We start from the raw sequence: 12,306 nt of genomic DNA on the forward strand, positions 1-12,306 counted from the left end.
GAGACAGACAGACAGACAGACAGACATAAAAGTATTTATAAAGGTTTAATGCAAACATCTGCTTTGTTTAACAAACAGCAAGTCGTTTAGCTGGATTCCAAAAAAAGTCTGTTTACTGAAATCAGGACAGATTAAATTGGATTTATGATCCAAAATATTCAGGAAAGCTGTCGACATGTAAATCAAACGAGTGTTTATGATGCTTTTCCTATTATCTCTTTTATGTTTATCTACTTTACATGACCTGTTTGTCTTTGTTTACGTGTCCTCTAATGTGAGAGTGGTTTGTGTCTCCACAGCAGCCGGTTGCAGGGTGTCATGTCCCCAATCACCTCCTATCATCATGTCACTGGCAGAGCGGCTTTATAATAAAGAGCTTAAGGAAACATTAGCATTGAATCTCTATGGAAAATAATAAGTCGCAATTTTAATTATTTGTGCTTTAAAGTTGCATTTCTTATCCACCTTCTGATTGATGATGCAGGATGCTCTTTAGAAATGATAACCTGTTGTAAAAGGTTTCACTTTATTATGGATTTTCTCTTATTTACAAGGTGATAAAAAGGATAATTTTACATATATCCATCTAAAGGTCCCTTTATTACATGTCTTCACCATCTTTCTCTGTATTTTGTCCAGCCAGATTTATGTTGGAATCTTGTACAAGATTTTAACATCTTGTGGAAAGTTGAGTGGAAGGAAAAACTGGTAGGAAAAGGGAGACAACTGCAGCTTTGAAGGACCCAATTTGGTTTTTTCACCCAAAAGTCCAATTTGTGACACTTACATGTTATGTGGAGCTAAATATATCAGAAGCTCACCAATTAATTTAAAATAACATTGTGTTTATTCATCTTATGTAATATTTTTAATTTTCTTAAACACAAAGTTTTGGGTTATTCATAATCTAATTATTAAAATTACAAGAAATGTGTGTTTACCTTCTGAAATAAGAGATAAAAATACAAAACGTTACCAAGTATTTTTATTTAGTTTATAGTGAAACTCTCTTAGTACTCTAAAAATAAGACAAAACTGACTTAAAGCAACTTTTTAGTAAGATAAAGAAGCTTGTTTTTTATTAAATAATTCTTTAATATTTATTTAAGAAGTACTAGTTCCACTGGCAGATTTTAACGTCAATAAGTTAATAATTATTGACATAAACCAAGTTCGTTTATTTTGCTGAAGTTACTTCTCTGTCATTTTTTGTCTTATTACAATTTGAGCTAAACACCAGACAAAAATAGTTGGTAAGATTTAGTGATTAAATTCTGTTTGTTTCCTGTTCATTTTTCTTGTTTTTAACGATCAAACCTTTTAGGCGCTAAACCCCAAAATCGGAAAAGCTTCAAAAACCACCTGGTTAAAAAACCCATGACTGAGCAGATGTTGGTAAATTAAGATCATGAATGTAACCAACTCTGGTGCCTTTCTGTGTTCCTGCTCAGATCCAGGTGATCAAAATAAACACAGCGGACAACAGAGAGACCCGCTCCGCCAAGGACGCGCTGCTGCTGTGGTGCCAGATGAAGACCGCAGGGTGAGCAGCACCAGGACCCAGATCCAAGATTTAAAGGGACCCATTGCCCAGAACTCTCATCCTGCAGGCTTAATAACTGACATCTGGGTCTCAGCTGTACGGAAGAGGATTAGTGCCATTGAAAAATTGACTTTTTTTTTTTCTCAGAACTACCTTTTCTTTCACAATTATAACTTTTTTTCTGAATTTTGACTTGAATGTCTGAATTCTTTTTTTTTTCTTCAAAATTCTGACTTTTTTCTCCAAATTTTACTTCTTTCTCAGAAGTTTGACTTTTTCTCGGAATTTTGACTCCAATCTTCTGAAATCAAAATTCATAATTCTGTTGAGAAAGTCAGAATTTCTTTTTTTCCAGTGGCCCTAATCTTCTTCCATACATCTGCTTCTAAAAACAGCCCAATTGCTTAAAAACCTCACCAAACTGTTTTTTTTGGTGTCTGTAAAATGAGCCGTTTCAAAAACCTTCCGGAATCACCGTTACCTAGCAACCCCAGGCCCGTTACCTAGCAACCCAAGCAGAGTTCCAGCACGTTTGGGGAGCTGGTTTTACTGCTCTATGCAGTACAGTAGTGTTTTTGTTGTTGACTTGTCATTCAGAAATGACTCTTTGCGTTCTTGTTTGTTGTGCAGGAGACACTACTGATGCTTTTCAAAGATGTACGGTTGTATAATTTTAGTCAGGAGCAGGTTGTTTGGATTTAAAGTGACAGAGGCCCTGAAACAGCTAAAAGTAGGCAGAACTGAGCAGAATAAAATCTCATTATCCAAGAATAATTTTGTGCAAAAGAATTTAATTCATCTCGATCCAACCTGTTCAAGTAAGCCCAACAAGTTAACTTTAAACAAAGATTTCACGTCTTTACTTTTAAATCCAGCCTCCTCCTCCATGGCGAACCTTTTGATTTGACAAAATCTTTAATTCCTGCTGCAGGTACCCAGAGGTAAACATTCAGAACTTCACCACCTGCTGGAGAGACGGCCTGGCCTTCAACGCCCTCATACACAGACACAGGTAGCAGCTGCTCAGCCTGCGCCGGCTTTTCACCACGTGTGACACACATGTTGGTTTCCGCTGAGCTAAATTACATTTTTTTCCATGAGAGTTTGTGTGTTTCCGCCCGGCAGACCGGACCTGATAGAGTTCCACAAGCTGACGCGGTCCAACGCGACGCACAACCTGCAGCAAGCCTTCAACGTCGCCGAGCACCACCTGGGTCTCACCAAACTCCTGGACCCCGAGGGTGAGGAACATGCGATAAATACAGCTTCATGGAAAGTTGTGAACTTTGACCTCACTCTGATAAATATTAGAGGTGTAAAGCCACACCGATATGTTCTGGAAGGTTTCAATGCTGCTCTTTCAGTTGGACAAATACGGTGTTGTTTTAAAGCTCAAATACATGCAAAACTATATAGTTTGTTTTTCTGTCAAATCTTTTAACAATTTACTTAATTATTCACCAGAAAAAACTTCAAGCCGAATGAAAACGCAGCAGATGGTGGAAATAAATGAGCCAAAGTCCAAATCCAGCTGCCTGCAGAAACATTAAACAATCCTAAAAGCAAAATCAGTCGACTTTATCATCGATTCATCGTTCAAATTCAAATGTAAAATAATAAAATGCAAATTAAGTTAATATTCTTCAATATCTACTAGACATACAGTGAAACACAGTTAAGTTTCTCACCAGTGAAACTAAAAACTTAAATATATCACCCAACAATAAATAAGAACAAATGGTAATTTAAAAAAATTCTATAATCTATAAAAAACACAACAATAATATTTAAAAACTAGATATGATGAACAAAATTAAAAACAAAAAATCTTTTGATTTTAACTTTAGAGTTTTGACTTTTTCCCTCAGAATTCTGTCAAATCTAATGATTAAAAAAGTTTGAATTCTGAGGAAAAAAGCGTGCATGTGGCGACAGTGGGGAGGAAAAGCTTCCCTTCAACAGGAAGAAACCTCCAGCAGAACCAGAACCAGCTCAGTACGAGCCGCCATCTTCCATGACCGTCTGGAGAACCAGGAACGTTTTCTATGTCCATGACAGTGAAAAGCTGATAATCTTAGCAGTTGGTTTAACGGTAAATAATTCAAATTAAAGAGTAGAAGAAGAAGAAAGAGAGGAAAAGTGGTGGCTTTGTCCTCCACTGGCCTGAGCTTCGGTTTGTTTTCTTTCCTCCAGATGTGAACACGGAGAATCCAGATGAAAAGTCCATCATTACGTACGTGGTCTCCTACTACCACTACTTCTCCAAGATGAAGGCTCTTATTGTGGAGGGGAAGAGGGTTGGCAAGGTAACAGATGCACCTTTTATCACCGACATCACAGATGTAAAGCTGTCAAAACCAGAGGAGGTGCAAGAAAGTTCAAATTGGATGGTTTTGATTTTTATTTCACCAAGTGCCATGAGGAACTAACTAGAATGTTTTTGGAAGAGATTTAAATGGGCCCTTCCCAAGTCGGAATCCAGATGATGATGAAAATTAGCAGCAATGCTAAGGTTAGCTTCAATGCTATCACTATCATGTGGGCTTGTATTGATTGACTCTGTTCAGTATGTTAAATATGGCCAATATATAAACCAACGTTAGCATGCACACAACACCAGAGGTAAAATGAGTCAAAAAGGTGTTTATTAAATTATAACATGTAATATAAATACATTAATTAAGATTCTTACACTATTTTACTGATTCCAAACATTAAAATACGCAAAAAAAATGGAGAAGAAAATTTCTCCGTCTTTTGTTGGGTTTTAGTTTTTACTGTTTACATATTTTTTATTTCTCGCTCTCAGGTGTTGGACAACTGCATCGAGACGGAAACGATCATCAACCGCTACGACGCTCTGGCGTCGGACCTGCTGGAGTGGATCGAGAAAACCATCGCCATCATCAGCAACCAGAAATTCGCCAACTCACTGACTGGAGTCCAGCAGCAGCTGCAGGCCTTCACAACCTACTGCACTATAGAGAAGCCCATCAAGTACGAAACCGCATTCTGTTCCCCTGGTTCGACAGTTAGCAGCTACCACAGCAGCTAGTTGCTAACTGTTAGCATTTCTCCATTTCTCAACACAAAAAGTGCAGAAACAAACCAGATTAAGAGTTTCCTTGGTTAAGATTCTGAGTGTGACTTTGTTTTTCTCCTTAAAGTCATGAAAAAATGCTAAAAAAAAAAACAAAAAAAACTTGAAAATCCTGTGAAATGAGAGGATAACAGAGGCAACATTTATTTATTTTTGTCCAGGTTTCAGGAGAAAGGAAACCTTGAGGTCCTTCTGTTCACCATCCAAAGCAAACTCAGAGCCAATAACCAGAAACCCTACGTGCCTCAAGACGGGAAGCTCATCTCAGACATCAACAAGGTTTACGCCTCTTCCTGACATTACGCCATGTTTCTGCTTTAGAAAAAAACAAATATATACAGTCATATTTCTGCTGTCATTTTAGACAAAAAAAATAAAAAAGGAAGAGTACATTTCCACCAAAACCTCAGAATTTAACTTTTTTAATTTTTAAGAATTTTTAAGAGAAATTTTGGAAATCTGAGTTTGAAGTCAAAAATTTGCAGGAAAAAATGGGTAATTTTTAGTTTCAAAATTTGCTAGAAACAAAAACAAAACATTCAGATTAATCAGAAATTTTCTAGAAATCTGGAAGATTTGCAAGAAAATATTCAGAAATTTTCAGAATAATCTATGAAATTTTCTAGAAAAAGCTCTGAAATTTCAGAATGTCAAAAATTTTCTTAAATTCTATTTTAAAATTAAATTCAGAAATATTGTCAAAAAAATTTGGGAATGATTATTCTGAAAAGTCAGACATTTTTTGTAAAAATTCTCATAAATCCAGAGTTCAATCTCAAAAATATTTCTAGAAAAAACTGGGAAATTTCAGAATTTGAAATGTCAAAAATTCTTGGAGGACCTAGAAATTTTTGACTTTTGGAAATTTTAGAAAATTTCATGTCTTTTCTAGATTGCTGACAACCTGAAGGGCAAGTCTAATTTTAAAATTAGACTTTTTTTCTTGCAAATTTCAGACTTTTGTATCTTTGAAATTTCCAAGTTTCCAGGAGTTTTTTGGCAGAAATTTACCTTTTTCTATCTACGGTGCAATAACGGACCGTCGTAGTTTTTAATTTAACATTTTTCCTTTCTGCCGTTTTTCGCGCAGGCGTGGGAGCGCCTGGAGAAGGCGGAGCATGAAAGGGGCGTTGCTCTGCGTAAGGAGCTGATTCGTCAGGAGAAGCTGGAGCTGCTCGCTCAACGCTTCGATCACAAGACGACCATGAGGCAAGCGTGGCTCAACGAGAACCAGAGACTCGTGTCGCAGGTGGGAAAGATGAACTTCTTGTGATTTCATGCATCCTTCCCCTCCTGAAAGCAAGAAACAGCATCTGCTAGCTAAATGCATGAGGAGCCGTTGGTAAAGATAAATTAGCAGCAATAATCTGGATTATTTAAAAATGGGGCTTGTTTTATTTTGTCATATTTTCATCAAGTTATTAATTCTTTTCTAAATTACTCGGTTTCAAACTAAATATTTAATTAACAAGTGAAATATTTAGTGTATAAACACATTTAGCTCCAAACTAAATTTTTAGCTAGCAAGGATTTAGTTTGATGCCAAAAAATGTAGCAACGAAATGACAGATGTTTAGCTCCATACTAAATTTGTAGCTTAGAGATAAATGTGTTGTTTGTGCACTAAATATTTAGTTTGGAGTTAAATATTTATTAATTTAGAATATTTTTTTCTAAATATCTCGAAAAAATATTTATTTTTCTAAATGTTTGAGTTAAACTTTGAGTTAAATATTTAGCCTCAAACTAAATATGTCTTTAATTAGCAAGTTAAATATTTAGTTTGAAGCCAAATATTTGGCCACAAACTAAATATTTAGTGTCATTTCTAAATGAATGGTGAAAATACGACTGTTTGGAATCAAAAATTAATCAGAGCATTTTTTCTTATTACAGATTAAACAGCCCTAATTATTAAACTGGTTTTTGCTCCTGCAGGATAACTTCGGCTACGATCTGCCGGCCGTGGAGGCGGCGATGAAGAAGCACGAGGCCATCGAGGCGGACATCGCCTCGTACGAGGAGCGCATCGGCGTGGTGATGGAGCTTTCCTCGGAGATGGAGAAGGAGGGATACTACGACATCCGGCGCATCCTGGCCTGCAAAGAGAACATCCTGGGCCAGTGGAGCCTGCTGAAGGAGCTGGTGGCCGGCAGGCGGACCCGGCTGGAGAAGAACCTGGCTCTGCAGAAAACCTTTCAGGACATGGTCTACATGATCGACTGGATGGAGGACACACAGGCAGGAAACAGACATCAGCATCATTATTATAATTAGCGCTGCTTTTTAGGGAAGCACGATACATCGGTGCAAACATCAGCATCGGCCCGGTAAATAAAACTGGGCCGATGTGAACAACCGATATTCATTTTTATCTTTTCTGGTTGTTTTTTTTCCAAATCTGTCGAAACTGTAGTGAAATAAATACGTCGGCCATAAGAGCAATATTAACATCGGATATCGATAATGATAATTTTCAGATCGGCGCATTTCTAGTGTTTTTGTTATATGTAAAAAGCCCTAAAATAAATGTGTTTGTTTCACTCAAATTTAACATTTTTGAAAGATTTTAACTTTAAATCACGAACATCCTTCCAGCGGGTAAATAATTTTACATTGTGGAATAATTACGTTTTTTCCAATAAACGTTGCAACAATTCCTGGCAAAAAATACTCAAATGTAGCAAACAAAGCATTTTTTTTTTTTTTCAAGTTGAAGTTTAGTAAGTTTGTAATCTATGGCCTCCCCTAACAGCAAAAGTACATTTTAAAACGCTTTACTTCTTTCACAAACACATTTTGGGTCTTAAAAATTAAAACATATTCAGACAGAAACAAATACAAATTAAATTCTCTGAAATTCAAAACAGCTGTACAAAATATTGAGAAAACTCTTCAGGAAAATAACATGTTAATAAGAATGTCTTCAAGGTCAAAACTAATACAAGAACACATTAGATGTGAAATTTGTTCTGGCGTTCATTATGCGTGCATTAAAAGCTCTCTACCGCCACCTTCTGGATGAAATTATCACATTTGTACAATATAATAATGTGATAGCGTTCAAAGATGTATTTTGTTATATGACAGCAATATTCTTCCATATAGCTACAAGGAGCAAATTACATAAAAAGCTTAAAACAACTTAAATTGAAGGCTGGATAAGAATATTGATGAAAAATTTATATTTTCACTGGAAAGTTATTTCATTTATTATAACGAAAAAATGTTTTGTTATAAATGAAATAATCTACCTGGGTGTGCTGTGGTGGCGCAGGGGTTAAGCACAACCCACATATGGAGGCCCTAGTGCTCGACGTGGCCGTCGCAGGTTCGATTCCCGACCTGGCGACCTTTGCTGCATGTCTTCCTCTTCTCTCATTTCCCACTTTCCTGTCAATCAACCATCAAATAAAGGCCACTAGAGCCAATAAAACCTTTAAATTAAAAAAATCTGCCTGTGGAAGCAGAAAATGTTTATTAATATTATGAAAACAAACTCCTATTTCTTGCTGAAAAGTCAGTTTTGTATTATGTCAAGCATGCCAAAACATTTCCACTGGAACCTAGACAAAAATACCTGGTAATATTTTGTGTTTTTACAGTGTTTATGCACAACTGAATAATACGGAGCTAAATTGTGACCATAAATTTTATTGACTGATGTTCAAAACTACTTTTCAGATTTACTTTTTTTCTAGTTTCAAATCTTTTTTTCTTTAGAACAAACTTTATGGCCCCAATTTAGCTCCATAATTGTCATAAAGGTCTATTATGGCAGCTTTCAGAAAATAAAGTTCTTTAGTCTTGTTCTGCATTTCTTTATTTTTATGATGTCACGCACTTTGAACTGCTTTGTTCCTGCAAAAAAAATTGATAGATTCATTTTATATCTGAAGAAAAAACGGTTTTTACAAAAACTTAGCAAAGCAGGAGAAATATTAATGTGGTGATTTTATCTGAAATTTACTCAGAAAATTTTAAATTTGTCACTTTCAGTGAGAGAATCAGTTTGATGCTTTTTATGTTCCTTGTAAAATATTTAAACTGAATCTTTGGTTTGATGCTTTCAGGCTCTGCTGCTGTCGAAGGACTTTGGGAAGCATCTGCTGGAAGTGGACGACCTGCTGCAGAAGCAGAGCCTGCAGGAAGCTGACATTTCCATCCAGGCGGAGAGAGTCGAGACGCTCAACGCTGCGGCGCTCAAATTCACCACCATAGAGGGTACAAAACGCCCCACTGACAGCCTGAAGGGCAAAAATCTGATTCTGTGATCCGTGATAGGGAAAACAGTTTATTGTGACAAAAAGCCGAAGTTTCAGAGGTGAATGTTGATCTGAATGAGACCAAAACTCAGATTATCTACTTCATTTACAAAAAACAACAACCCTGAATGTTCTCAAGTTAATTACATACAAAAGGGGATTAGTGAGACAAAGTAAAAAAAATAATTCTTCATCTTCTGAAAACAAATGAAGAATTCTGTATAAAAGAAATAAAAAAGTGAGAATTCTCAGATCAAAGTCGGAATTCTGAGAAATAAAATCAGAGTTCTTTTTTTTCTTTCAGTTTTCCAAATGCTCTTTTGTAACTTTTCTACTTTAGAGAATATTCATTTTTATGAGTTATTTTTCCCCCCAGGATTAACTTTTTTCCAGAATTCCAACCTTTATCTCAGAATAATTTTTTTCTCTGAATTCCAAATTTTATCTAAAAAAACATTTTTTTCCAGAAATGTGTCCTTTCTCACTACTACTTTCTCACATTTTTGGCTCTTTAGAGCCACACCTTTTGGGGTTTTTAAATGTCGTGTGGAAGAAATAAAGCGGAACTTTATTTCTCTTTTTAACGAGAAACTTTGTTTTTAATGAACTGGAACCATTTTAGTGGAAAAACCACAACCAGCCATATTTGGTTACAATCAGGGCTCTTCAGTTACTATTAATATTTTTATTCATGAACTACAAAGAAAATCCTCCATTTTTATTGCCGGTTAATATCAGCTTAGCTCGGCTTTAGCTTAGCATTAGCCTAGCATTGGTTTAGCTGTCTTTCTGGGACACACTGTGTGTAATTTTCACCAGTTTTTCTCCGGGTTAGTGAGTTGATTGCTTTTGCCTCCCAGGCTACCAGCCATGCGACCCGCAGGTGATCTGTAACCGCGTGAACCACGTCTCTTCCTGCCTGGAGGAACTGAAACAGCTAGCAGCTAAACGCCGCGCAGAGCTGGAGGAGTCGAGGCAGCTGTGGGCGTTTTTCCAGGTGGGTCGCGTTGTGGGAATGCTTCGGACTTCTTTCAGGACAAATCAGGAGATGATGAGATGTCTGAAAATAAAGCAAAACGAGAGCATATGTTTATATTTTTACTCCAATGTGCAGAAATCCCATTATCTACATCCGTTTTAATTAGTTTTTCAAGAACAGACCGGCTGTTTTTGTTTTTAACGCGTTGTGTTGGTCGCCCTGCTAGGAGCTGGAGGAGTCGGAGGCCTGGATCCGGGAAAAAAGCTCCATCCTGGCGTCTCAGGGCTTCGGGAAGGACCTGAGCAGCGTGCTGAGGCTGCTGCAGAAACACAAGACTCTGGCCGGGGAGCTGCTGGCGCACCGCTCGCTGCTGCAGGTGTGTTTTTAAACCTGCAACCTTTAAATGGACTCCAAAGTCCTGATCAATTAACCACGTTTTAATCAAACTGTGTCAACAAAATAAGCAACATTTTCAGTTAAAAAACTCTGTTAGCTGCTAAATGATTGAATAAATAGATTAGATGAGGCCAGAATACCAAAAAAATCACTCAAGTAAGAGTATCAACATATTTTTACACAAAAGTAAAAAGTAGCAAGAAATTGTTCAAGTAAGAGTAATAAAGTATTTGGTAAAACATCTATTCAAGTATTTAGTAACTGACACGATTATAAATCATTTAATAATTAAATATTACATCAAAACGATAATAATTCAAGATTGTTTTAACAAGAAAACTTTCTTGTTTTCACAGGATAAAAAAAAAACTGTAAAATGGTCATTGCAACAGTAAATTATGTCGTTATTACGGCAAACTTTCTCCTTCGCATTTTGTAAAAACCCGAATATGTCCCCCCCGATTCATTATAATTAGAAACATAATTTGTGTCTCCATAACGACAAACTTTACAGCTTTACATCTCGTTATACCAATAAAGTTGGCATTTTAACAAAAAACTTTAAATTTGTCAAATTTTCTCATTTTAACGAGTTTCGCATCTCGTTACAAGCAGGAGGTTTTTCTGGTTTAACAAAAAATTATGTCGTAACAAGATTTGAAATTACTCGTTATAAGGAGGAACTTTCTTGTCATACTGACATACTGAAGTTAGTTTATTTCTGATTTCTGACAGTTAAAGGCTTCCATATGAAGCAGCTTTGTCCTCCATTGTTGTTTTTGAATGTATATCAGATTCACAGGTGTACTGAATAAGAACAAAACAAAAGAGGAAGATCAGATATTTTATGTTAAAAAAATGCAATTGATTGTAACTCTATATAATCTATATAACTAATTAATTTAAATTAAAGATCCAGCCTTTGGTTTTTGGTAGTTTTTGTCCGTTTCAGCCAGTGTTGCTCGGTGTGTCTGTGTTTTTTCTTCACCTCCTTCTAAAATCTATTTTTCCAGAACACCATAAAGCGGGGGAAGCAGATTCTGAGCGAAAAGAGCTTCGGCACGGCGGGGATCCAGGAGCGCATCATGGAGGTGAAAGACGAGTGGAAGAAGCTGGAGGACCAGGCGGCGCAGCATCTCGGCCACCTGCAGGAGGCGCTCAACTTCTTCCAGTTCTCCACGGAGACGGACGACGTGGCGGTGTGGCTCCAGGACGCCTACCGCCTGGTCTCCAGCGAGGACTTCGGCCACGACGAATACTCCACTCAGTCGCTGCTGAAGAAGCACAAGGGCGTGACAGAGGCCATCGATAAGCACAGGCTACATGTAGTTGCTCTGCGCAAACACATGGTGGTGCTCTCTCTGCAATACAGAGAGCAGGAGGTGAGTTATGGAGGCTAAACCTGCTAAAGCTGCAGTATGTATCTTCTACTTACCATCCATTTTCTTTCACCCTTGCCCCTTAGTGGGGTCGGGAGGGTTGCTGGTGCCTCTCCAGCTAACGTTCCGGGCGAGAGGCGGGGTCACCCTGGACAGGTCACCAGTCTGTCACAGGGCAACACAGGACACACAACCATGCACACACACTCTCACACCTAGGGGCAATTTAGACAGACCAATTGACCTGACAGTCATGTTTTTGGACTGTGGGAGGAAACCGGAGAAAACCCACCATGCACAGGGAGAACATGCAAACTCCATGCAGAAAGACCGGGGCCGGGAATCGAACCCAGAACCTTCTTGCTGCAAGGCAACAGCTCTACCACAGCTCTACTGCCACTGTGCAGCCCATCTTCTACTTACATACTGATGAATTTGCAGTGTCCAGGTTTGATGCAAATTAGCAACATGAGGCGCTTAATGAATGAAAATGGTCTTATAACTGTCAATCAAGCTTGTGTATGAGCTGCTAAGTGTGCTAATAGCAGAGTAACAACTTACCGCTACAGGAAAACCGTTTACCCGTCATTGTTGGTTGCCATGCTAACTAGCTTTAGCACTGGTGGGAGCCTATGTTGTGCTAA

The 12,306-nt window shown here is 37.6% G+C and overlaps 1 protein-coding gene across 1 annotated transcript in view; it reads left to right on the forward strand.

Moving 5' to 3' along the window:
* sptbn4b (spectrin, beta, non-erythrocytic 4b) overlaps positions 1-12,306 on the forward strand; it is a 79,228-nt gene that overhangs the window by 19,904 nt on the left and 47,018 nt on the right. Inside the window, exons 5-16 of the mRNA XM_008426637.1 lie at positions 1,452-1,543; positions 2,475-2,555; positions 2,669-2,784; positions 3,737-3,849; positions 4,353-4,540; positions 4,805-4,922; positions 5,734-5,892; positions 6,582-6,884; positions 8,717-8,867; positions 9,769-9,905; positions 10,114-10,263; positions 11,297-11,665. Coding sequence (XP_008424859.1) covers positions 1,452-1,543; positions 2,475-2,555; positions 2,669-2,784; positions 3,737-3,849; positions 4,353-4,540; positions 4,805-4,922; positions 5,734-5,892; positions 6,582-6,884; positions 8,717-8,867; positions 9,769-9,905; positions 10,114-10,263; positions 11,297-11,665 — 1,977 coding nt within the window. The remainder of the gene's footprint in view (positions 1-1,451; positions 1,544-2,474; positions 2,556-2,668; positions 2,785-3,736; positions 3,850-4,352; positions 4,541-4,804; positions 4,923-5,733; positions 5,893-6,581; positions 6,885-8,716; positions 8,868-9,768; positions 9,906-10,113; positions 10,264-11,296; positions 11,666-12,306) is intronic.

The sequence above is a fragment of the Poecilia reticulata genome, linkage group LG13 (genome assembly GCF_000633615.1).
Source record: "Poecilia reticulata strain Guanapo linkage group LG13, Guppy_female_1.0+MT, whole genome shotgun sequence".
NCBI classification, from domain to species: Eukaryota; Metazoa; Chordata; class Actinopteri; order Cyprinodontiformes; family Poeciliidae; genus Poecilia; species Poecilia reticulata.